Source organism: Anas acuta, chromosome 15 (genome assembly GCF_963932015.1).
Source record: "Anas acuta chromosome 15, bAnaAcu1.1, whole genome shotgun sequence".
Taxonomy (NCBI): Eukaryota; Metazoa; Chordata; class Aves; order Anseriformes; family Anatidae; genus Anas; species Anas acuta.
The window spans coordinates 10,078,505-10,104,582 of NC_088993.1; the positions used below are offsets into that span (position 1 = coordinate 10,078,505).

The window sequence follows — 26,078 nt, forward strand, 5'->3', positions numbered from 1 at the left end:
CCTCCCTTTGTGCTAAAGCAGCACCTATCATAAAATCACTGTGGCATTTGGACTGCTTTGGTGTTAGTGACCTTTTATTGTTCATCTGCTTGGCTGCTCATTTAAATGAAGAAGCCTCTGATTTCATTGGGTTTTTATTGGTTCGTTTCCTTTAAAAGCCATAAAGGAAAATAAATTTTTCTCACAATAAAATGCTTTCACCAAATGGCAATTTGGAGGAGAACAATGCATCTGATGTTAACACAGCGTGATCTTTTTGCATTATTAAAGAATCCTTCATCTACATTGCAGTGCTTGAACTAAAGTTTCACTTCTGGACAGTTCTGTAAAGTTCAAGCTGCTCCTGGTGACAAGAGTATGTATCAGCGATTCCTCTCACTAGCTTATGTGGGTGGGTGGAAGGTTAATCTTAAGCTCCAGTTTCTTAGAAATGTAAATACCTGGCCTCTCACTGCTCAGTGATAAATGTCCAGATGGAGCATGTTTTCTTCAAATGCCATTTTTGATCCAAAACATAAAGAGCAGGTGGTTGTTGCTGTGCCAGCGCCGTGTTAGGATGGCGGTCTGCCCATGTGCCATGTGATAGATACTGGACCTTTTATAGCAAGTATAGAGATGGAGCAAGAGAAAGCAATTCCTGGGTATCCTTTGGAGGCTTCTCCTTCCAACACAGCTAACTTAGGTTTATAATATGAACCTTATAAAACTCCAGTTGATCTCACATGTGTTTGAGCACTGAACAACAAGCAGAGTTGGACAGAGTTCTCCTTTGTGTGTGGGTGTGCCTTAAACTGAAAAGAGCTTGCTCTTCCTGAAGGATTGTGTGTCCTCAGCCAGGATTCTCTAAAGGTGGTTAAACATTTTGTTCCTCTTTTGGGAAGGGGGAACCAAGAGAATTTACCTGTTGCAGTTTCCAAAAGACATTGCAGCTGGTGGAGGTGCCTGTTTTGGCATGTTTGCAGCTCATTTGCAGCTGGCTCAACAAGAAGGATGGGTGCATTGCCACGAGGAACTGTAGCTAGCTAGCACACAGCCACTCCACTTGTTCTTATTACAGCCTTGTCCACATGCTGGTGGAATGTAAAGACTAGAAATAGTTTGATTGGGAACATTGCATCTGCATGCTCGTAAGATAAATGGTGGAAACCAAAATAAATCAGGATTTTGCTAACGGCCCAAAGCAGGATTACTGAGTATAGTTTTTTGGAAAGCATGGCCTGGTCCTCCATGAGCCTCAAGTTCCACACGGAGCACAACTTTTTTTAGGTTACATTTAGAGAGAGAAATGTAGCTGATGTGAGCAGCACTGTGAACAGTGAAAGATTTAAAAATCAATTAATGACTTTGAAATAGTGATGAACCAACCATGGTGGCAGTCTAAGAGCTGGGAATAAAACATTTTAGCTTGCCTTTGCTACAAGGTGAATTACTGCCCCCTGAGCCTGCAGGGACTGCCACTTGTTCTCCAGTTGAGTATTCTGGGGGGTGCTTTTGGACTGCTCTCTTAAGGATCGTATCCAAAACAAGGCACTTTTTCTTCTGATCATCCTAGTGTGCTGGAAAAGTGGTGAAATAGGGGCCACATGTCCTCTTGGATGGTCTGTGAGTTCCCAGGAGCAGTGTTGGTTGTGGCTGCTTTCTCTGCCCAAGTCATTATTCCCTTTTGTTATACATGAACTCGTTGCATGAGCTGCTGTTTGTGCTAGGGGCGTCATTAATCCCACGTTAGGGCAGTTGTGTAAGGCAACCTGACCTCCCTGATGCAGCTCCTGCTCTTTCCAGTGAAGTAACAGATGTTACAAGGTCCCAGAGGGCTTCCCATCAGAGCTTTTAAGGAAGGGCAAGGCTGCCTGTCAAGGCTTTATTCAGGCATATCTAGATGTGGATCACAAGGATATAACCACCAGCTTCACAGTGGTGCTGGAATTAATTTCTGGGTAGATAGCCCTGGTAATCCTAGCAAACAGATGCCGTATCAGCATGGAGACTCGGCCTAGACTGATATATTTAGTACCCTGAAGCAGCTTTGCAGCCCATGCTGAGCGCTGTGCTGCCACAGATGGACTGGTACCAACTTTCTGAGCCAGTTGTTTTAAAGCTGTCCATGGGAGCAGCAGTAGACTAGATTTACCTTCAGAGGAAGCAACAAATCCAAATGCCCAAAGGCTTTTCCAACAGAAAGCTCATGGTATCCTTATGTTGGAGGTGTCTGGCACAATTCTCTGAAAGACAGGAATGTGTGTTTGTAGCACTAGCCAGCATGCCGCGAAAAACAGTTACATTGTCTGTTTTATGAAAGATCCCATTTTTCTCTGATAAGCTGTATGAAATTTAGACTTTGCACTTTGGACGGGCTGGGATATGGGGGATCACGTTATGGGATGATGTATTATTTTGTTTCATAGTCATCAACGTTATCCCACGAGTTATGGAAAACGCAGTGCCTAAAGGCTGGCAGTTCTTTTTGGTGTGGGAATTGTTAGTCCCATGACGTGCGTTGTTGCCAAATAGCTGAGCTGTTCCTTTCTCCTTGCTGCCTGTAAATTCCTCCTGAGCTGAAGTGCCACCCGCAATTCAGTCTCCGTGAGGCCAGCAGACTCAGCAGCGTGCTGGGCTGCACAAACATTGCTGCTCATCATCACCTGAAGCCTTGTCTGACTCTTGTTAGTTTGCAGACACAGGATTTAGTGCATATCTGCACTGCCTCCCTCTCCCTTCACCTTGCGTTGTGTGACTGGTGACAGGACTCCAGGATCCTGTCGGTACCTGCCCCCAGTATGATGAGAGTTAGTGTGCGTCTTGCTCTTCCAGCTTTTTCATGTTTCTAGATCTTTTAGAAGTACACGGTTCAAATTTGTCAAAATGTCATCCTCACTTTAAAGAACGGGTGGTACATTTGCATTTGTACTGCCTAGGAAACCTCACTAGCTGAGAGTCGGGCTCCTTGAGTAGAGCTGCTTTTGCAATCTGCCCAATAAAGTAAGTGTCCCGCTTCTTATGAGGACACAGCCCACTGCTTCCCACGAACCTCTCTGAAGGTGACTTTCAGCAGAAGATGCACAGGCGTCAATGGGAAAAAATGTAGAGGTAACACCTCATTTTGCTAATTCAGCATATATTGTGAATGTGGAAGGAAGGAGGCTGCCTTCTGAATAATGTGGCAAACATTGGACTAGCAGGCGGTGTGCAGTATCTGCTTTTCCCCCAAAGATGTTAGTCCTAAAAGAGAAATACTGTAGTAATATTTAAGCATTGACAACTGCTGCAAACAACTGCTGGCGTTTCTGCTCTTCGTGTTACCGCTGGATGAGACTGGTTGTGTTTCTCTGGCTGGTAAGGAGTGCAGTTCAACACTCCCTACTAACGGTGGTAGTTTTAGTCTGTAAACCAGATTAGGAGCTACTGGGATAGAAATTGCCAAAGTAGGTAACTGTTAGAGGAAGACCTGTTGTCTTGGAAGTTCCATGTAATTAATTTAGCGCTTAGAGAACTTCTCCTGGCGCCTTGAGCAGCTCTGGGCATTGCACGTGTGTGTGTGCACGTGTGGTTTCTGCTGTGTCAGATTTGCTCGGCACATACTGCCGTGTGGCTCACGTACTGTATCAGCCTTCTGCTTCTTGTTTGGAGCATTTTGCGTCCTCTTTTCTTGTTAGAAAGTTCTTTAATGGCACAGCGTTCTCCTTTTTCATATTTATTTGGGGGACTGATAGCTCAGTGCGTGCCATTTCTTTGATTAATAGCATCTGACCTCTTTTCTGCTGGCAGTGAGAAGTGAAATTCATTTACTTTCGGTTCCTTAGGGAAAGGGCAGAGGCAGTGTGAGTGCCTTGGTACAGTGTCAGGAGAGCACGAGTTGCAGCTATCACTCCTCTCTCCCAATCCATGCCTCGTTCTCTCTGTAGCTTTGTATCTGAGCGCTGTATATTCACTACCCCTAATGTACATTTAACTGCAAGGGCCAAAGTGAAGTATTAAATTCATTAATCAAGGTGATGAGCTGACAGATCTAGCTACTACCCTTCTGCTGTGGTTTCTGTGTAAGATGGAGCTTTGCTTTTTGCAGTGGTCTTTATTGAGCCAAAACCAAAGGACAGCTGCAGCAAAGCAGTATAAATACGCACTACATCTCAGATGCATCCAACAATCATTTGTCTTTCTAGCCTTTTAAAACATTTCATATGAATGGGCAAAATCTGCAATAGGATTTTTATTACTTCTATTTTCCACTCACTCCAATTTGGGGTGGGAGCACCTTTAAGTTTAGTGCAGAATTGTCTGTGCCTGACGACTCCCCTGCAGAGGCTGAAAGGCATGGCTCTCCTCCAGGGTAGAGCACGAGTCCTCATCAAGGTCCTTCCTCAGCAATTTTAAGGATAGTAAATGCAAATATGGTGTAAGTACATTGGTATCATCAAAGTTTCAGTGGAAGAAAGGACGAGGAAAATGTCTTTATAAAAAAAATAAAATAGAATGAATTGTTGAAAAAAATTGAAATTGTGTATGTCTAGTCTTAGATGTATCATGGTCTCTCTTAAAAATAAAGAACAAAAATTAAGGGAAAAAATGTGAAGTCGTGCCGATCAAAGTTGGTTGGTGGGAGAGCGATTTCTACGCAATTGTGTGAAGTCCTGAATTTAAAATGTCAGAGCTACATGCTATGCTGTGCTGAAGTGGCGTGAGACATAGGAGTCTTGGATAATTTTGCAGCAACTTAGGTTGGTTTGTGATTATTGGTTCTTGTTGTATTTTGAATGGGATTTACAAACTGCCCGTATTTCTGTGCCTGTAATTGTTGCTGTGTATTACAGAACGGGTGTCTGCCCCTTGTACTTGTAAGTGAACTTGAAGAAATTTTGCTGGGATGACTGTATAATAATACAGGATTTTTTTAATTATTATTATAGACCCTGAAGCGACAGAGCCAGTTGGCACTTTATTTATTTAACACTATTTTAGCTCATGGAGATCTACGAAACAACAAACTAAACCAGCTTTCAGTAAATCTCTGGAATCTTGCTCAGAAACATGGCTTTGCTGACACCAAGACTATGGTAAGGAATACTGCAGAGATTCTTTTCCAACTCCTTATTTGGGAAAAGGTTGCGCTACTTTCTTGATCTGAATAAAATATAATATAAATCCTGATATAAATCTGAACAAACTCTTTACAACTCACTGTCATTTTTATTTTTTAATATGCGTAAATTAGGTTAAAAAACAATATGTTTTTTTCATGCTTCTTAATGAATGAGCAACTTATCTTATTTGGAGTAGTCTACTATCTTTCTTGCATTGTAAAAACTATTTCATCTGTTAAAGGGCCTGGAATTATTGGGTGCTGCACTTTTCAGTACAGAAAACATAAATTTCAAAAGAAACAGAACATTTTTATATAGTGGAGGAACTGCATGGTATAAACCTGAAAAGTAGGCATTTTAGAGCCTTTCTTAAGGAAGATATACACGATAAGGAGTTCTGGAGTCAGAAATGCCAGCAGTTGCATATCCAGTGAAATTTAGGGAGAATCACAGGAGTGTCTATTAAAATGTCTTCAAGTAGCATACATGATGGGCTCTGAAATAAGAAAAGACACAAAATCTCAAAATGCCTTTCTTTTTCATACCCAGGTAAAAACGCTAGAATACATCAGGAGACGAAGCAAACAACCTGAGATGAGTCACTTTGCAGACTTGGCTCTTCGGCTTCCTCTGCAGTCCAGAACCTGATGAATACCTCTTTTCCAAGGAGTCATATGTAAAGTGAGCATGTAGCCAAGGCTATAAATCACGGATTCTTCTGGTTTTTGACTGGAGTTTGGTGTATTTTAATTCTACTCAGTGTGACAGATTTACTTGGACACAGGTAAAACTGTTCTGAGTGCAATAATTTAGTCTGAATTTGTTTCCAGATCTGCCATTATATACTCATTTTAAATCCGATTTAGTTTCAGTAAAGGGTACTTTGAACCTCTGTGGTTGCAAAAGCCTTTCCAAATCTAATCTGTTGTCATTTTAGTGACAAAGGAAGAAGATAATCTGCACGGATCAATTCACAGCCTCCAAACTTCAACCTGCTTGCAGAACAGTCTTTCTCCTGTGTAGAAAGCAGTATTTCAATATAGTAATCCTACTAAGTCATCTTTCTGCTTTGGGATGCTGCCAACATTTGTTTGGTCAGTTCCAGTAAAAGAGAAAAATGGCTGAGATGTTAGTGTTCTAATTTCTACCATATATTTTCACAGACATGTTTATGCTTTCATTTTTAGTTCAGTGGTGTTTTGTAAAATGGAGGGAATCTTTAAATGTTTTTTGCAAAGGAAAACAGAAATGTATGCAAAGTACTCCATGTTCTCCAGTACACTGTATCACGGAATAAAACAATTTGCAGCTCACCTATTTGTTCTGGGGGAGTTTCTTTGTGTATACAAATTTATCACCTTACCATTCTGTAATTTAGCTGTATGTACTGCTTTTATTCCTAATAAATTTCACTCTTGCCACTTCTGTCCCATGGTAAAGAATCGTGTTGAGATCTTGCATCTATTGCTACTTCTGCTTAGTGGTAAGTATTTTAATGAGCTAAGTCATATATATTGAGATGTATATTTGCACAAAAATGTTTTATTTTGTTAAGGTTAAACATATAATCAATTTTGCTAGAACCATATATTCAAGGAGTTAGCAGGCTATTAATAAATACCACCCAAATTACTGCATCGTTCTTGTGTAGTTTTCATCTCTTCAGTAGCTACTGAAACAAGGTATGTATAAAATATGCATTTTGTGTTCAGGTTGTAAGGAATTAAACTAGGACCCTTTGGTAACATAGTCTTGTACAAACTATATATATGCATGTGTATCTATACATATGCAGAGTAAAATTGCAGAAATACAAGATAATTATGAAGTAGTATCAACTCAATAGAGAACCTTTCCGACTTGTAGTGTTCATCTTCATTATACTGGCTTTCCTTAGATAATTCTGTACAGTGGACACACACAATGATATGGCAGTACTGCATATATTATCATGCCTCAGTTTAATTTAGCTTTCCTTCTTGCTGCAGCTGCACAAAACAACCTTCAACAGCACATGGCCAACTCTTCCTGTTGGACCTGGAAACTTTACCCACAAACTAGGTAAGTGGTATTGAACTGTGAATTGTCTAAACAGCCAGGTCGGTCACACTAGAAGCAGTTGTATGTCAGAAACTGCCCTCCAGGGGCAAATGTCCTGCTACAAATCCAGTGTGGAAATTCTGTAGAATGGAAACTCTTATGGCAGGCTTACCAATGGCCCAGCTGTTCCTCTTCACCATACAGACACCAATTTCTGCCTGTTGTCTTTTGAGCACAGTATAACTTTATTTGTTGATGTAAGACTGCCATGAGGAATGCTTTCAAATTTTTTATTGATGTTTTTATTGGTGCAAAAATAGCTCAATGAGATCCAGAAGGCTCTAGGTATCAGGAGAAAACTCAAAACATCTAGCTTAGAAGCTAGCACCACCATTCTAATCAACTGCTTTTGGCTTACTTCCATGTGAGAGCAAAACTAATTTTAGTTAAAGCACTTCACTCACTATAGACCTGAATTTTCTCCTGTATATATTAAATATGCAGGCTAGAGCAAGTTTGACTGCTTGAACAGTTATTTTTCCCCAGATACCTGTGTTGTTTTTCAAACAATGATGTTTTCACGTGCATAATGTTACCAAGAGCAAGGTGCCAGGAAGTTGAGCAACAGACTTATATGCGATATGATCCCAGAGAGGGGAAAGAAGTCCTCATCCAAAGGCAAGTCCAGGACTACCACCACCTTCAGCATCTTCATTGGTGGCAATGCAAGACCAGTCACTACATATCCAAGACTGGCTCTGCAACAGAAATCCATACGTGCTTTCCTATCCCACTCTTCCCAAAGGAAGTCATTCCTTGAAATTTTCCTACCTGTTCCATTGTAACTACTTCTTTGCTAGGCAAGCAGTTAAGGGCCTGAATTCAGCATTTGTCTTAAATCAGAAAACACAGCCTCCACTACTTGAGGCAAAGCAGCAGCTGAAGACTAGAAAGGCTGGCTGATGCCAGTCACCCAGCTTTGAGAAGCACTGGTGCAAATCAGGCTCGTGCTGTCGTGGTGGTTTTAAATAACACTTTAAAGGTGATGGTTTCCTCGAAGCAAAGCCTGTTGTAGGAAGTAGTTCAGCATCTCCTTCCCAGGTATGGGAAAGAATTAATGGCAACTGTTTATGCTGGAGCCTCTGTATGATTTTTAACTTCCCCTTAGGAGTTGCCCAAAATGCACCGGAACAAGTGCTGTTTTCCAAGTGTATTTTCTCCCAGGAGTCAGCTGCTTTCAGGTAGAGAGTCCAATTGAAAAGGCTATTGTGGAAGGTAAGGTTGCTTTAGAACAAGAAAATTAGCAGATTAATAGGCATGATCTTATGAAAAAGAATAGGTAACTGCAGGAAAACAGTGAAGTGAGTAACTAGAGACAATAACCTGAGCTGGGGCATAGAGGGGTTCCCCTGCAAGGAGGCCACTGTTACTACAGCAGGAATAGACACAAGAGACAGTCACCTGGTCCTGCTCCACAACGAGAACTTCACCAAAACTTAGGGAACACTAGCTCCTGTAACGGATGGCACAGACAGTAACAAAATATGAGTTTTCCCACTATCTCTGTAACTTCCTGCAAGACACTGAGACTGCTTTGGACCCTAAAATTCTGAATACAACATATACAAATGTACTCTCGTACTTTGTACTCTTAAAGTCAGAGTGCAGGTTGTCTGGAAGACTGAATATTAGAAATTTCATTCAAACTGACATATACTGCACCCAATAAGCACATTATTGAAATTACCTTGCTTTCTATAATTTAGAAAGTCTAGATCCATGTATTTGGTGCTGCTATCCACACAGCATTTAGCTCTATTTACAAATAACAGCTGCTTCTTGAAAATCAAACTGTACAGTTAAAACAAACAGGATGTTCAACAGTATTTGTTATTATATTGAAGATACTAATATTTAAGAAATCACTTTCAGAGTTAAGTTTCCCCTGGTCAAATTTGTAGGCATACCAGTAGTGTTTCTTCAAAGTAAGAAACCATCGCTTTGAACCACTCATCAAGTGTAAGAATGTGAAGATTTTACAGAATGCTAAAATCCTGAATCACAACGATGCAGCTAAAAATAAGCCCATGAAATCAGCATGAAAAAAAAAAAAAATTGTAGGCATTGTCCACATATCTTCAGTCTTTGAGGGAGGCTGGCTCTTGACTGAAGAAAATATTGTAAAGGTTTCAAAAACTTACTGTTGAGCTCAAGTGAGGACCCAGCTCCACATAATCTGGAACAGCCAGCTCTAGACTTGTACTAAAAAGGCCTCGTGTCAAATTTGTTGAACATGTCAAATTTTATTTCAAGTAAAAAAAATTGTGGGAAGTGAAATTTACCCATTTAATTTTCATTCTTTTTATTGCTTCAGAGTTCTAATCTTCAAATTTTATAGATCTAGATGTATATTTGTCTATGTACACTTTTTTGGTGGCAGCAGGCTGAAATCCAAGACCGATTCTTCTATGTTGTTTCAAGTCCATTGCTTTATCAAATTCCATCGTCAGAGCCTGCTGTAATTTTTCCTCCCCTTCCTTGTTCAGAGCCATGTTTGGTTTGTTTGTAGTTGCTGAGAGATCTTGGGTAGGTGCAGAGCCCTTTTTAAAACCACCCATCAGTCGAAGAAATTTCATTCCTCGCTCAGAACTTTGAAAAGCAGCTGTACTCCACTGGCCAATCTTTGTATCCTGTGAAACAAAACAAGACGAACGCTAAAATACCACCTGGAGTAAGGAAGACAATTTCCAGTTGTGCACTGTGAGAACACAACCAGCCACCAGAAACTGACAGAACTAACAATGCTAGCAGTCATTCATGTCTTGAAGGGTGTAATTAAAGAATGACATAACCATGCATGGGTGCATCTTCATTAGCTCATTTAACCTAGAGACAGAGTTTGATGCACTTTCAGAATCTCTTTTCCCTCTGTCTTTAGAAAACCTGACTTTTCTGCTCTCTGGATAATATTCCCCTAACTCAGAGTGCCAGACCTTGTCCCACCATTTCTCTTACTTCAAGACAATTGTAAGTTTTACCTTTTTCTCACTTTCACGGTTAACTTTTCATCTTCCTACATAAGTAGCTGTTGCTTCTGCACTATTTTGTTGCATTAATTTAAGAGATGGTATTCCATCCGGCTCATATGCATCAAGGAACAATTGCATTCTCATCCCCCTAGTTAGCAATTATACTGCAAGCGTGCAAAAACTGAAGGCATACCCTTAACCAACAGGACTAAACATAATACTCTTAAAACCTCACCTCGATTGCAGTTTGTTCTTTCCATAACTCTGCCTCTCACTGTATTCTTTACCTATTTCACTCCAGCATTTTTTTCTTGCCTGTAGATATTGGCTCCTTTCTGAGACTATAGGTAACATCCAAGTAAAATCAGAATTCAACTACTTGTTTGTGTATAACCCAAGATACAGGGTACAATTTAGAAAGCTTATGAACTTTTGGCTTACCTAAGACCATGCTTCATTACCAAAGGATCTTATTTGACTTCTGAGCTATAGCTAGGAGCTATGCAGTCATTTGTAACTACTTTTGGCAAGAACTGCTACTCCCTTTTTTCTTTAAAATTGGGGATGATATTAAATGGAAGAATGCTTGATCATTAATTAAGCAGACTGATCTGGATGCATCAAAGAAAAAAATGAATCTAGTGGTGTGTTTGTGAGCCTGAAATCCTTCCAACTGAACAGTTGTAGTTTGCATGAAACAGTCATTCTCCACTGGACAGCCAGCACAACACACAGCATGCTATACAACATTGCAGGCAAGCTGTGGCAGGTTTTATAAGTTATTGAAAGATACTCCAGCCCTATATTTCTATATCACAGGCCAGAATACTTCTCATAAAAGAAAGTTATCCCTAATACTTTTGATAAACGAAAAAAAAGTTGCCATATAAGCCCACGTCTGTGTCATGGAAGCACACACGTCCTCTCTTTGGAATGGGAGACAGATACCTGCACAGATGCAGAAATCAAACCCTGTCAAACCCTGTAATTTTTTTAAGTGAACTGAGAGCAAACACTACACAGAACTTTTGCTGCAGCATTTCAGGCTCACTATGTGTGAAGCTCATGATTTAGTTTTCATAGCTTGTATTCTTCTATGTACTAATAAACAATAATATATTAGCCCAAAGAAAGGGGATCCCCTGCCAAAAAAAGTAATTTTTCCTCAGTGATTTCAGAGACTACTAGATTGCTGTGAGCTGTGCAACTGCAACTATCTGCCTCCCACTGCATAAGAATGTACATGAGTTATTTCTGGGATTTTGTTGAGGTCTTACTTTTTAGTGAAACTGGCACTCCTGGAGAACAGTTTTGCAGACAACTAAGAATCTTAATTATTAGCAAAGCTTTCTCTCCTCCTGAATCTTATTACTTCTGCTGAACATTGTTGAAACAGCTACATTATTGTATGGCAAACCTGCCAGGAGGCAGGCACTGTAGGATGCAAAAACAAAGAATAAAGAATCATCTTTCAAAGAGGTGGAAGAAAGATGCAGAAGTTAGGAAAGTACTGCCTGTAGGTATCACAGACGCAGTGTCAGTTATCATCTCTCTCACCTTTCCATGTACATCCTCATTTCTGTGTCTGCAAATTCTCCCAGATAGCAATTCAGATAAAATTCAGTGACAGCTATGTCCGTGGCCTAGAATCATTTATATTTCACAGTAAGCAGAAAATGTTTTTGTAGCAATTCACCATGGCTAGTTCTCCAGAGGAACCAGAGAAAATGCTGCTTTTGAGGACTGATGATGGGAATCAGATCTCTGTACAATTCACACTGGAGTTTCACTGGTCAGCTCTCAGATTGCCTTAGTATTCGTTCCATAGCATGACCTTACATTCAAGCATGTAATTCGTTCTATAGCATGACCTGAAGTTTACAATCAAACTGTGGTGCCAAGCCACGTGCATGAGCTGCATACAGAAAACTGTGCAATTTTCAGTATTTTTTTTCAGGAACTTGCTCTGGGACGCTGTTTCCATCAGATCAAGGTCTAAAATCATACATACCGTTTGCATTTTGGAACCATAAACTTCAGTTTTTCCAGATTCTCTATCAATTTCTTCTTGTAGAGCCTGCCGCCTCGCCTAGCATGCAGAAAAATCAATGAAAGTCACTGCCTTCAGTGTGTTTAATGACAATTTAATTCAAAGTAAAAAGACGAGGGAAGAATAATATGGTTACTTATCTTCAGTATTTTGCAAGGATACTTAAAAAGTTGCATGTGATCCCCTTTCACACGCAGCTTAAGAACTATGCTTTTTGTTGTGGTATTTTAAATGGACATTTTGTAGTATCAGGTATGTTTAATCTTCTAACTGCAGGTAACAGCTACACTGAAACTGACAACAGTGATGAGGCAGAGAAACCTGTATTTAACCAAATAAACTACTTAGAAGCTTCTGACATTGACTGGAGCTGTACATTTTGGATTTAACCCGTAAGAGGTAAAGCACATTTTAAGTAGAGCTCTACTTAGAGACATACTGGCATAGACCAGCAACAAAGAAGTATTTTTGTTACAAATTCTAGGTAGACCTTAAATACTTACTTGCTTTAAATCACACGTAATTAATACAGTGCATACCTTGTCTATATTAACTTCATCACAGTTTCCTTTTTTTTCCTGCACAATAGTTACATCATCACTATTTTCCTGTAAAATGGGAAAAAAAAAAAAAACCTGTATGAATATTATACATTCTTGTTAATTAGAATTTATACAAGAATAAACGGTAAAAATAGTAAGGAATGCAGTAGTATTACTTGGGGGGCCAGAAGAAATAGTCAGACCTAAGCTGGAAATGCCAACTGAACCTGTGCATTTCTTTGAGAAGGATTTTCTCTCAAAGAAAACTTTCACAACAGATTTTTTTTTTTAAGCAAAAAGGGTGGGGGACTTAAATTCACACATAAAAATGGACCTGCCAACATTACTGGTGCATATAGTAACATTTACAGACAGGGTCATTTCAAATTAAAGACTTTTGTAGGAGCTGAAATTGAAATAGGGGACAGAAAGGAGTGGAAAAAAAATTCAACCAGTAGTAAGATAATGGCCCCTCTAAATGCACGTGACAAGCTTGGATCATGTTGATCCCACTAGCCACTGCTCAAAATAAACAAAACCACTCGAGAGGCAGCTGGTTTGTACTTGTCTTGTACAAATGCAGAATAGGTGATGGTCCTCAAGGAGCTTCCAGTCTGGAGAGTATGGGGAGAGGCATGACACGTACATAAACTTTCCCTGGTGATGGCAGCAAACAGCACAATAGTTCCACATTTGAGAGTGAGGAACAGGAACCTGATGTTAAAGACTGAGCAACTACAGCAGGAATGGATAGGCAGGATGGCAGGAGGTAAATCCACAAGCTGTTACTGGTAACTCTTCACCATAGCGCAGCCGTACAGCAGCTTGTGCTCCTAATGACTGGAGTTTTAAGGTCACTGCCCTTGGTCTTTCTTTTCCAAATTTGTAGTAAGGATAAGATTGTTGGGCAGCCAGTGTAATAGGTAAGTTTTAAGTCCAGGATAGCAGTAAATTAGAGCCATAAGCTTTAGACCAGCCTGGAAAAAGCGGCCAAAGGGAAGATCTATTGATACAGCTAACACAATAATCCAAGCATGAAATAGCCAGGGAACATTAAGACAAGGAAAAGATTTGTAACATACTTCAGTCAGCAGAACCTGCTGTTACGTTTTTGAGGGTTTACAGTTTTATTTAAAGCCATGAATGATTTACCTCATTTTCCAAGCTACCTTTTACACACTGATTTCACACACACTCACAAGTATATCCATTTACAGAAAGGAAAATACCGTCTGCAATGAGGAGAGCTTGCTCTCTTAACTGAAAAAAGAAAAAAAACAAAAACCTTCTAGATGGCCTGGTACTGTCTTTTCAGATCTCTTAATACAAGCAGGAAAACTGTCAAGACAAGATTCTGCAAACAGCTGCACTGGACTTTTTTTTATTTTTTAATTTTTTTTAAAGCTGGAATGGTAAGCGGCAGACAAGCAAGAAGGATTGGTTTTCCCCCTTCCTTGCTAATTCACAGCATGTTTTTGACCTACTGAAGTTCACTGAATGGCAAATATAAACCCCTGTTGGGGGATGTGCAGGTCTCTTCTTCCTCAAACTTCCTGGAAGGGGAGCATATTCACACATGGAAGGTTATGCTATCTGCAGCCAAAAAAAAAAATCAAAGTAAACTGGACCCTTTAACACTGGATATGCATTTGTTGTATTTGTCATTTGACTCTCCTTGGACTCCCTAACAGTATGAAGTCTCTTAAACACAAGGCATGCCAGACGTCATGGTAGCACCTTTGCTGTGAAGTTAGGAGTGCTTTCTTAAAAGGGAGAAGATCCTGTGCAAGCACAGTAGTAATGTCCTTGTCAGAATGACCACCCAAGCCCCGCGCCTGCCAACCAAATGGACCAGTTTTTGCTCACTCTCACAGTTATTTCCTTCTAATGTCTACAGAAAAACTGAGAAGTTCAAGACCGCAGGCTGTTCCCACAGACATCAGTGGCAGTATTCATTCAAGTGAAAGAGGACTGAGCCTTGGATGCCCACGGCTGGCATATGTTCTCCTCCCACACACACTCTAGGCTGGTAGCCCAGTGTGCTTGTACAAGCTGCCCGTGTTGTTCTACAGGCAATGCAGTTACATCTACAAAATGAGGGAGCACTAACAGTGACAAATAATTATTGGCAAAACATTTTCAGAAGCTGTCATCTCCGTTTTCATATTTTAACAAAGGGACTGAACGCCACCTGCTCCATACTATCAAGGTTTAGCACACAGCAGCCTGAGAAGTGATGACAGCACGTGACGAGTTCACTGTAGGTACAATCAATTCACATTCACTTTTCTCAAAAACTTCTGTATGTTAGCATACAGCAATCTTAGAGTTAACGTTGTGTATGTTATGTATTAACTGACATGTTTTGTACTGTCTTTCTTTCTCTGGATTATTTCAGCCTCCTTACTTTGAGTTGCCCGTAATGGTATCCAATGGGGATACCATTGAATCTCTGACACGAAGTGGGTAGCATTCCACACACTCTTCATAAACTTGCTACTCTGCTTGCTGCAGAAGCCCAACAGAGGATTTTTCAAGGTATGCAGCAGTGTGTGTGATGCAGTGTACCCTAGAAAATGGTTCAGGACTGCGGCACAATTAAATGCAAGACTGACATGATCAGCCATTTATTGCAGTGGTGTCTTTTGGCCTGGCAGGAACCAGATTTCTCTAGAACAAATTAAATTACCTGGAGTTTGAAATCTTGAGAATTTCTCTAAAGTAGCTTTTATAATGTACCAAGCTGAATATGGGGAAGAGGAATAAAGAATGCATCACCCTACCCCCTTTCTCCTCAGTAGTTTGCAGGGCATTTGTTACATTTTCCATAATTAGATAGTACCATCAGGAAGGTCACTTATCATTTTCAGACTTATCTTGCCTCCACACACGTGAGCAGCTGCAAGAATCCAAGTAGTGTCCAACCATCTCAAAAAAAAAATGTAAATTTAATTAAAGGATATATCCCAGCAATAAAACCACCCTGACTTTTGAAAGCTCAAAAGGAGAAACCTAAGTTAAAAAAAAAAAAAAAAAAAAAGCATCTGCTAGTCTAGACATCTCGATGGTCTAAATTTTGGAAAGCTTTGAAGAAACCCCTGTATTTCATATCTTTCATCTTTTAAATACATCAAACAGATCTGTTTCTCCCCATTATTTCATCAGTTCCTCTCCATGTTTACTTCACCAGAGATAGCAGTACTCAAGGATTCTTGGATGAGATTTCCTTTAACAGCCTGGATACAGTTCCATTTACCTTGAGTTAAATTCACACAGCTCTTAAAATCCATTTATTTCTAGTTTTGCATAGTTGTTTCTTTCCCCTCCAAATTATGAATGTGTTCTAGTTTTTGTTTAGTTTGTTCCCTAGTACTTTTTATCACAATTTAGACATCAATGCTCTGGGTCTACTCTATATTTAGGATTTTCTCTTAAGTTTCATCCAAGTTAGATAACACGTTTTGGCTAAAATTCCCCCCTTGGTTTCTAACACTATACAGTTCCAGTAGCAACAGCAGCAAAGTCTCAAGGCAAAGAGTCTGTCTAGGACTTCGAGGTATTCATGCCACCACTTTTACATACCTGCTCTGGTATTCTGTTTTATATGATTGTTACCACTTTTTAAAGAGCTAATGAAAGACACAAGGACATTTATAATTATATACCAGCATTCTTTCTGTTCCACTATTTGCTGTTAAGCGATTTATGTTATTTTGTATTTTCACAATTGAAACACTAAACTACTACAGCACTGGGCATAAAAAATAACTTTCCTGTTTCACAAATATTATGTGCTATAATCAATAGATTATCTGATGCTGTGTGCTATTCCTAAAAACCCAGAGGAGGCCCCCATTGACCTTAGTGTAACAGTCAGAACAGCCTGCAAAATAGGGAACTGATGATGTAAGATGCTTTCAATTCCTTAGCAGGAGGGTGCAGATACCTTCTTTACAACTTACCGATGCCTCTTTTCCCATGTCTTCTCCTCTGATCTTTTTCTGTTTTATAGTTGCTTTTGAACCTGATTCTTCTGCAGAGTCCCGTGGTACTTTTTTTTCCCCTTTTTTGTCACAGGGCATGTGATTGGAATTGCATAATACTGTATCTACAATGTCCCCTGTGGCACATTCAGCTAGCTTCATTTCGGTCTCTTTGTTCTTTTTGTTGCTTTCTAATAGTGTTATTTTTTGGCTGTTAGATGCGTTGTCATTGCTTAAAGAAACTTTTGAGTAAGTAGTTTCCTTGTCCTTTTGAATCTTCTTTTTCTTCTTCTTCTTGGTTACTTCACTATTATCTTTGTTATTCTTCCAGCATTTTTTTCCAGACAGTTCTTCCTGCTCAGACTCAACTTCTTGCTTATCTTCACACATTAAGGAGAAAACATCTTTGCTTTTCTTGTTTTTCTTCTTCTTCTTGGTCTTTCTGATAATTTCAGAATTCTCAATAGTTTCTTCTTCCTCTTTATCCGTGAATGTAATTTCCTTTCTTTGTCTTTTTCTGAAGTCACTTAATGCAGTGGTTCTATCATGAACTCCACAGATATCCTGATTACCTGCTAGAGGTAAAAAGGAGTCAGGCTTCTTTTTCTTCTTCTTCCTCTTTTTTCTTCTCATACAACCTTCCTCATCACTCTGAGTAATATGTGTTCCACGACTTTCATCAATAACGGCTTTCTCTTCTGAAATGCATGTGTTTGTTTTTTTACAGTCTTTTTTAGAATGCTTATATGCATTGTCCTGGATGTCCTCTAATGCTGAAGAAAAAACATCTTTCTTCTTTTTTTTCTTAGTTACTTCACTACCCAGTTTCAAATTCAAAGTGACATTCTTTCTGCTTTTTTTGAAAAAAAGTTCATTTCCCTGAGTACCATCTGTATAATGATTTGAAAGCTCATCACTGCTGTGATTACTCTCCAGTGAGAAGGAGGCATGGCGTCGATCTTTTTTTCTCTTCTTTTTGAAAATCTTAATTTGTTCCTCCGATTCCTCTTGTTGTTCTACATCCAGATGGCCTTCTACATTCACAAAGCTTTCTGAACGTGTTTCTTTTGGTAATTCAGAGCCAACTTTCTTTTTTTTGTTTTTCTTCTTCAGATTTAATTGATCTAAACATTCATCTTCTTTTAAACTTTCCTTTTTCCTGGCCTTTGTTTTTGTCTCAAACCGGTCATCATCCCCTGCTTTAATGACACTTGGAATGCCTTTCTCAATGTTAATGATAGTCTGGCTCCCACTACGTTTCACTCTTTTATTTTTCTGTTCAGGTTCCTCGTGAATTTGTTTTTTCTTTCTCTTTACTGTCATTCTGAAAAATGAAATAGAGATGTTAGCGTACAGCTTCAACACAATGATGCAAATCCTAGCCTATTTTTATTCTGAAAGCATTCAGTATCTCTGACTGCAAACCTGGAAAAAAGCGTCAAGGACGATCTGCTTTCTGCAATGGCAGGAACCAGAACTGTCAGCAGCACTGAAACTATAGTTACTGGAGTGGTGAAGGGGTGACTTTTTGTCTTAGTGATGTCCTAGTTAGTTTTGTTAACTTTTTATTTGTCTTTTTGACAGCTACTGAGCATATTTTCACAGAAATATCTACCCTCCAGAAATCCTTCCTAACAAGATACATACATACATATGAAATCAATCAGTAAGTATAGTGAAGGTGGATTTCCACACCGGTATGACCTTTCATTTACACGTGTTGAACTTCTCATCACTTCATCTACCGCTTACTACCACAGGATTGTTTCAAACCACTGCAGCCATCACCTTGAACTTGTTCCTGCCTGCAGCTCCATGGCCTTGCTACCCCTTTCCTTTCTCGGGACACTCACACCTACGAACAGGTTAGAGCAGAGACGAACAGGTTAGAGCAGAGACGCCTTTGGGGCCCACGTGCAACACTCCCTCCCTTTGCCGAAAGCCCTATTTATGCCTGTTTGCATCCCATCTTTTAACCAATAATTAATCCACAAGATTTCCTGAGGTGCCCCTTGTCGAGCTTTTTTAATGACCCGGTGCTGAGGGGCGCACCGCACCCGAGTGCTGCGCCCCCCCCCCCCCCCCCCCCCCCGCCTAACCCCATTTTATTTGACCCACCCCCCCGGCACCGCGTGCTTCCCAGCGCGGGGGGCGGCTAACCCGCCTCCAGCTCCTGGTTTCAGGCGATTTCACCCCGCCGCCCCCCTTCCGAGCCCCTCGCACGCCCCGCAGGCACACAGGAGCCCTTGGCGCGGAGGCCGCCGCTCACCTGCCGCGGCCCATGTGCAGCGCCCGCCGCCCCGGAAGGGGAACGGGAGCCGGGCCCGGGGCCGCCTCCAGCCGCGGGTAATGGCGGAGCGGTTGCCGTGGCGACGCGGCGCGGCATGGCGGCGGGCGGGCGGGCGCTCAGCCTGTGGCAGCAGCTGTGCGCAGGTGGGCGCCGCTCCTCTCAGCCGGGCCTGCCCGCTGTGTTATGCTGTGTTACGGTGTCCTGCTGGGCGGCCACACCGGCACCGGCTCGGTTCGGGTCAGCTCCGCAGCCCCGCGGCCGCTCCGTGGCGGCAGGGACAGGGGCGCGGGCAGGCTCCCTGAGGCCGGCCCCGAGCTCTGCTGAGGGGCAGGGCAGCAGAGCCGGCCCCGGGCAGGCAGCCTCTGGCCTCAGGAAGCCCTCCTGCTAAACTCTGTCCAGCCTAAAAAAGCCCTTTTTGCTAAATTCTCTCCTGCCCCACAAAGCCTTTTCTGGCAGCTGAGAGCAAGTTCAAATGTGTTTTTACTCAGGAGCATTAACGTTATTTTGATGGCCAGCATCTTTCAGAAATGTAATCTTGGTGCCTGCTTCTGTCCTGTGCTGCCTGTAGGGCCAGAAGTATTAGTGCAGGCCTAAGGAAGCAATAACAACATTGCCTCTGTTTGGCAAGGCGGTAATCTGCTCCACAAATGAATCCAGTGCTGTGCTTTGTGGTGACAAGGGAGTTAGATTACTGCCTTGGGAAAGCAAGAGAGATGACAGGATTATTGCTATTATCATTGGTATTCAGCAAAGGCAAAACTCACGTTATTACAACCTGATTCTAATAATAGTCTTGGTCTTTTTCCCAAACCTGAGGTGACTGAAAATGTTGAGGAGCTGAGACTCCACCTCTGTTGTTCTGTGGTGTCCAAATGATGTTTTCTTCCGTAGTGCTTTGCAAAGCCTTAAAGTAGGTATTTCACGTAAAAATGGCCATTTGTTATGTAGTAATAAAATTTCTTTTCTAATGTGACTCAGCTGAGGCATCTGCACTACCTACAGAAGTGATGATGCCAGTAAATCTCATAATTAAAATGGTGGAGTGGTAAACCTGCTGTTTTGCCTGTAAGAGTCTTCTGTCTTCTGTTTTTGTGTAATCTGTATGTGGTGGCTTTTTTTTCTTTTTTTTTTCTTTTCATATCAGGTCCATTGGCCTTCTCTGTTCTTTTTCTTATCCTGATTCACTCTAACGTAAGTGGATCATGTACTGCTTTTGCATTGTTTTTTGCAAGTGGAGAGAATAGAACTTAGCAATGTCCTGGGCATTTCATTGCTTATAGATGAAGTTGAAAAGCAGTACTATATACTAGTAAAACCGATGATTAATGCCATGAAAGCATCTGCATTTTACTTTTATTAAAATATCCTAAATTATTATTTTGGTCAAAACTATTTTTCCCAATAGAGGGTTATTTTATCACTTAGAACCTTGAACTTGAATTAAAGCCAAGGCAAGAGGCTTTAAAGTTCTCCCTTGTTTAAACACTTTAGATTCCCTATTAAAAAAAATACTGATGTTTATTGTTTCAAACTAGCATAAATACCTCTAGAAAGTAATACTTATTTAGAATAAAAATAAGTGTTTTTAAAGTCTCTTGGATAAATGCTGTGCTTCTTTTTACTCAGAGTATGAAGCAGAACAGCCTCTGTGTCCAGATATTCCTGAATCAAAACGACAATCTGTGAGTATAGTTCTATTAAAAACGTTCATAGGGCCTCCTATTTTAAATAACTAAATGGGAAAATTAGGTACCCGCAGAGTAGTCTTATTCATAAAATGAAAACAAAACTACATTTTGTAAACAACTTTTGTGAATTAACAAATGCAATATTCCAAATCATTGCTTTTATTTAAAGCAGCTTGGGTACTGCTGTCCTAAAATTAGATTACCAGCTGTGTTTGGTTTGTACGGCTCACTGTCTTTTTGCTACGACTGTCTGCTTTGCAGGCAGGAGTCAGAAGTATGCAAGGATCTCTTTCTGGTGGTGTCACAAGCAGACTGAGTTGTGAGATATGCAAAAGAGGAGTAAGCATAGCGAAGGAGTTAATGCCCCACTTTCACATACATAATAGAGCACTTAGATGTGGACACTGTACTCAGCAGAATTAAACTTGATCACACTTGGTCGAAGTCTAATTTTGACCAAGTAAAATCAGTCTAGGAAAACTTGGTTGGCAGACAAGCAGTATGTAATTTAAGAAGGACAAACCCATTTATCTCTTTGTCTCCAGCATTTCTATGGGCAGGAAAGTTAATTATTTTGAGCATCACATATCATTTAAACTAGCTATCTTTTAGATGCTTTATCTTATTACACTGCATTTAGTTTATTTTGTTATTTTAAAAATCAAGACCTTGTAGTTAAACTTGTCTGACCCTTGGTAGGTTTAGACCTTTATATAATGTATCCTGTTTCCCTAAGTGAAACGAACTTTCATCACAGGACATTATTAAATTGGAATGGTGAACTCTGTTTGGGACATTTATTAGTCTGGGCATAATTTATTGATGTATTTGCGCATTTAACGTCAAAATGTAATAGTATATCTTTTTATGTTTATGTGTACTTTTTTAATTTCCAAAAGGATCATTTTATGAACTTTGTATATGGTAATGTATGTAATATGGCAGTCATTGACATGCAGAGTATAATAAGCTTGGTGGCCCGATGACATAGTTTTCACAACACGTTTTCATACCAAATGTAATGCTAGTGCATTCTTGGGTATAATAGGAGGTATCTGAATTTCTGTGACAGTTATAGTTCACTGTCTATAAGAGTACTCTTCTGGTTCACTGTAACAGTCCGTGTGTTCCTAAAAACAGAAGTAAAATGGTGAACTATCTTTTCTCATGGTGTCTATAATTGGTTCTGCATGGGGAAATTTAAGATTTGAATTTGCATCTGCTCTGAATTTGTCTGCTTGTGCTTTGTTTAAAAAGAAAGTTTATTTTCTTTAAAAGGTGCATGTCATGACTTCTGAACAATATAGAAACAAATATTTAAGCATCTGAATGGAAAAATAGTTATTCAGAAAACATTGCCAATTTTAATTTTCCAAAAATTACTATTTTATACAATGGATAAATTATTTTTTAAACTATGATACCTCAACAACTTCTTTTAAAAACATTCACATACCTTCTGTTAGGTTTGGATGTTTTTTATTGAAATGGAAGCTACAAAAGAAGTGATTTTTTTAAGTATACAGAAAATACTGAAATAACTTAATATTTGGTTTAGAAATTAGAACTTTTTTCTTTTTTTTTTTTTTTTTATTAACTGAATGACCTTATATAGTTCTTCCTGTTGAATTGGTTCTATGTTTTTTTACAGTTTGATTGTGGTATTCTTATAGGCTACATTTATCTTGCATTTTTCTTGAACAGGTGTCTTTGGAAGCAGGAATGCTGCAGCCATTATGTATGGAACAATTTTACTCAGCCCCTGCAGCTGATACTGTTGTCCAACAGTTGCTTCCCAGTCCCGAGGCAGCCCCCCTTCCAGAACCACATGATCCAAAAACGTGTAAGTAGGAATGCGTCATCTTGAACTCTGCTGTGAATATTTTTCTTGCATTTGACAAGGATTTGTCATTTGTTGCACTGAAAGTGTTAACAGCTACAAAACCTTTTCTGAAATGGAATTGCGCTGGTCTGTATGCAGGGAACTGGCTTGAGCTCTTTGTCAGTGGAAGCCCAAATGAGATGGTAGGCATTTGAACTCTGTAACAGTATCTAGCTGTTAAGGTAGTTCTACTCTCTTCTGATAAACTGACTTTTTATTTGGCCACTTAAATGAGAGAAAGACAAATGTTTCTGCCTCTAAATTAATAATGAAAAACTAGCATCAATAGACTAAACAGGTAATTAAATCTGAAAACTGCTTTCAAAATATCTTTGCCCAATTGATTACAAACCAGACATAACTGATTTGAGTAAAAACAACTCTAAAGTTCTGTTCTTTCATTTTTAACAATTTCTATGTATATTTTTATCAAATTATGAAGTAGTAATGTCACTTTTATTATGCATTTTAGCCCTACATTTGTCTTTTTTTTTCCTTCACCTTTTTCCATCACTTTCTCATTCTGTGTTTCATCTCTTCCATTCATTCTTGCCCATTAGGAATTCCTGTTGCTATTCAGAAACAGTGTTACCCTCAGGTTTTGTATATGTAGCGTCCTTCCAATTGTGAACATTTTCTGGCAGTATATGAACCAATTAAAAATATGAAGCAGAGAAAGAAATTCAGTGTTTCATGTATTGCCAGAAGAGGAAGGTTGCATGACTTAATCTTTACTGCACACACTAAAACCTGAGTACTTACTGATTTGCAGGCAGTCTGGCTATAAATTGAGGACAATGCTTAGTCCAGTAAGCCAACTCTGCCTCTCTGAGATCCTAGCAGGTTCTATTTTGTTTCTGAGAGGATGGCTCGTACTGCTTTCTACAGGGTCATGCTCTCTGTTCCCTCAGGCCCAGTAAACTTCAGTTCCTCACCTGTGGTATTTTCATTTTAAGGGATAGATTTAAACCAGTTTATAAGTTGATGGTGAAAGGTCTTGTTGGGGAAGATGGGAATGTGGGGAAAAGCTGAGAAAGAAACACAGCTTGAGTCTCTTGGGAAGTGTTTAACTATTAGCCTGTATGTTGAACATGTACAATAGCACTGCTGATTTTTATTTTGTTTTGGTTGTTTTTGTGATGCCAACTGTAGCTGCCTTCTTTTGCATGGAACTCAGTGATGACAACGTGCATGAGCACTTAGGAAACATGGCAAGTAGACCTCGGTGTAAGAGCAGTGCAGTCATATGAGAGGTGCCAACCTAGACAGACCTTTGACTGTGGCAAAATTGGGTATATGGAGAAATGTTCAAATTTCTGAAGGATCTGGGTAGGAAGTAGTTATGAGAAAGAAGTCACAGCACCACTAAAATACAACCTTTTTTCCCTCTGTCTAGAAAGTGAATTTTACAACCAACTGTATTACTGCAGATTGCAAAGGGCATGAGTAGAGATACCCAGAGAGGTTTAGCTGTGATGGCACTGAGTTTAGCATAGGCTCTTTTACTTTTCTTCCTGTCGGGGTAAATTAGTCTGCATTCCTCCTCATTTTCTATGCTAAGCTGCTTCTGGCAACTGAGTTTACTCATTTAAAACTAGTCTGACATCTCTGAGGCATGCTGTAGTTTGAAGTGTTAATGTACCTTTGGTTTGAAATTTGCTCAAGTTTATGTGTTCTTGGCTGAAGGAAAGGGAAGACAGATCTGTGGCTGCATCTAAACTGAAAGAATCTGTGCTTAGTTCAAGCTGCAATGGTATTGATAAAATGACTGATACTTGATTTATGCTATCTAATGTTTGTCTTTTTGTGATATCCGAGTGCTTCCCTCTAAGTGAAAGCTGTGCTGTTTTGCTCAGGTTCTCCTCGAGAATACTTAGAGTATTACATCTTTCCAGTGCTCTTACCCGGACTGGCTGAACTTCTACATCAAGCAAAGAAGGAAAAGTGTTTTGAGGTTAGTTCTTAGTTTTCAGTTCAGATCAATGTCAGGAAGTCACAGCCTTTTATTTCACAGGCTGTATTTCTTTATTTAGTCTTTTACAAGAAAACCGATGACAATAATATGAAATAACATATCAAGAGTTGTTTCGGATCTTGCTAGCCTGGAATGTTCTTTTGTCTGGTAATTTAGAACACATTGCATACTCACCACACTTGGTCATTATGCCAATCTCTAGCTTGCATCTAATTCTCCTTAAATATTCAGTTACATCTAGCATAAGTAGTGTGATATTCCAGACAAACAGGCTTCCTTTCAGACTTGTACATGTCACTCGTATGAGAGTGATGTAAAGAACTTGAATTTTACTTAACTGAGTAATGAAATGAACTGTGTTATTTTTTCTGGTCTAACATCCTAAGATAGGTGTATTTTCTATTTTAGCTTTATAATTCTATATAAATTCTATTTAAGTGGAAAGCAGAGCATCATTAATGAGCTTATACAAATTGTACTTACAAAAAAATCCTAATCTTCTGTATGTTGTTACAAATTTGTTTGTGTGTGTGTGTAAACATATCTAAAGACATTCTTAATTGTATGTTGGGAATGCGTAAAAATACATGAGAACTGATACAAGATAAAGCTCACTGTATCAGCATAACTTAACTCAGTAATAGATTAGGAACTGGTGGTTGTGGGGTTTGCATCATTTCAACTATTTTCTCTAACTGTGGAAGTAATCTTTTTTCTATTTGTTTCTTACTTTCTGTTTGTCATGAACACTTTTAATTGTAAGGCTTTGCTCCTCTATGTTTTTATGCCTGCAACTGAATCTCTTCTTACTTGCTTCATAATATAAAGAGCAATTAACATAATTGACAATGAAAGTATCTTCCTTTTTGTACATGATGCATATCTGAGGAAAACAGTCTGTGCTGTTGGGGTTATAGATCAAAATGAAAGCTATGTGATTTTGTGTGGGTTACTAATCATCTTAGGTCTCAGTCTACCTCCGCTCCAACCACTGGCATATTCCTGTTACAGGCTTGTATATATATATATGGCAATAGACATCATGGAAAAATTACTTGTAAAAATTACATATGTACAGTTTGACACTGACTTACATGTGCTTGGCACAGCCAAAAAGTCACAAGTTCACTTACCAAAATTCACTTAACCATGCTAGAATGAACACCTCAAACTTGCATTTCAAATCCAATTCTATATTTTTAATGAAAGTATGTTATTTCCATTTTTGCTTAGTCTTCACAAGATTTGTGTCTATAACTGATTGCTTTATAGATGATTGTATATCTATTTATAATTTGTGATAGTACAGGTGAAATAGGAAAGTGGTTCACCTACATGCCGTTATGGCATGACATCTCTGTACATTATTCCTGCCATCACACTTATGTTATCTGTCCTAGAACAGGTTTGATTGAACATATATATTATTCATCACACTTTTAATGAAATTTATATTGATTTTATTTTATTATTATTTTTTTAAGGAAGCAGATCTCCTTTAACAAAAAGGGAAGTCTTAAA

General features: G+C 39.5%; 3 protein-coding genes across 7 annotated transcripts in view; 2 read left to right on the plus strand and 1 right to left on the minus strand.

Moving 5' to 3' along the window:
* VPS35L (VPS35 endosomal protein sorting factor like) overlaps positions 1–6,391 on the plus strand; it is a 55,847-nt gene extending 49,456 nt beyond the window's left edge. For both annotated transcript variants that reach the window (XM_068698899.1, XM_068698900.1), the window contains exons 30-31: positions 4,905–5,051; positions 5,628–6,391. In XM_068698899.1, coding sequence (XP_068555000.1) covers positions 4,905–5,051; positions 5,628–5,726 — 246 coding nt within the window. In that variant the 3' untranslated portion in view covers positions 5,727–6,391. The remainder of the gene's footprint in view (positions 1–4,904; positions 5,052–5,627) is intronic.
* Positions 6,392–9,401: 3,010 nt separating this feature from the next.
* KNOP1 (lysine rich nucleolar protein 1) lies at positions 9,402–19,108 on the minus strand. The gene is given in 7 exon segments (XM_068698916.1): positions 9,402–9,808; positions 12,159–12,236; positions 12,737–12,805; positions 16,702–18,046; positions 18,992–19,014; positions 19,017–19,039; positions 19,042–19,108. Coding segments are annotated over 7 exon segments (1,917 nt in total). The 3' UTR covers positions 9,402–9,496.
* The window catches only part of IQCK (IQ motif containing K), a 58,433-nt gene continuing 47,417 nt past the window's right edge, over positions 15,063–26,078 (plus strand). The window contains exons 1-6 of one of the 4 annotated variants that reach the window (XM_068698924.1): positions 15,063–15,277; positions 18,307–18,388; positions 18,483–18,587; positions 20,639–20,694; positions 22,405–22,543; positions 24,439–24,536. In XM_068698924.1, the coding sequence (XP_068555025.1) occupies positions 18,376–18,388; positions 18,483–18,587; positions 20,639–20,694; positions 22,405–22,543; positions 24,439–24,536 (411 nt within the window). In that variant the 5' untranslated portion in view covers positions 15,063–15,277; positions 18,307–18,375. Of the gene's footprint in view, positions 15,278–18,156; positions 18,588–19,015; positions 19,156–20,638; positions 20,695–22,404; positions 22,544–24,438; positions 24,537–26,078 lie in introns of those variants that run through there. The other 3 variants (XM_068698923.1, XM_068698925.1, XM_068698926.1) reach the window with 3 other exon arrangements.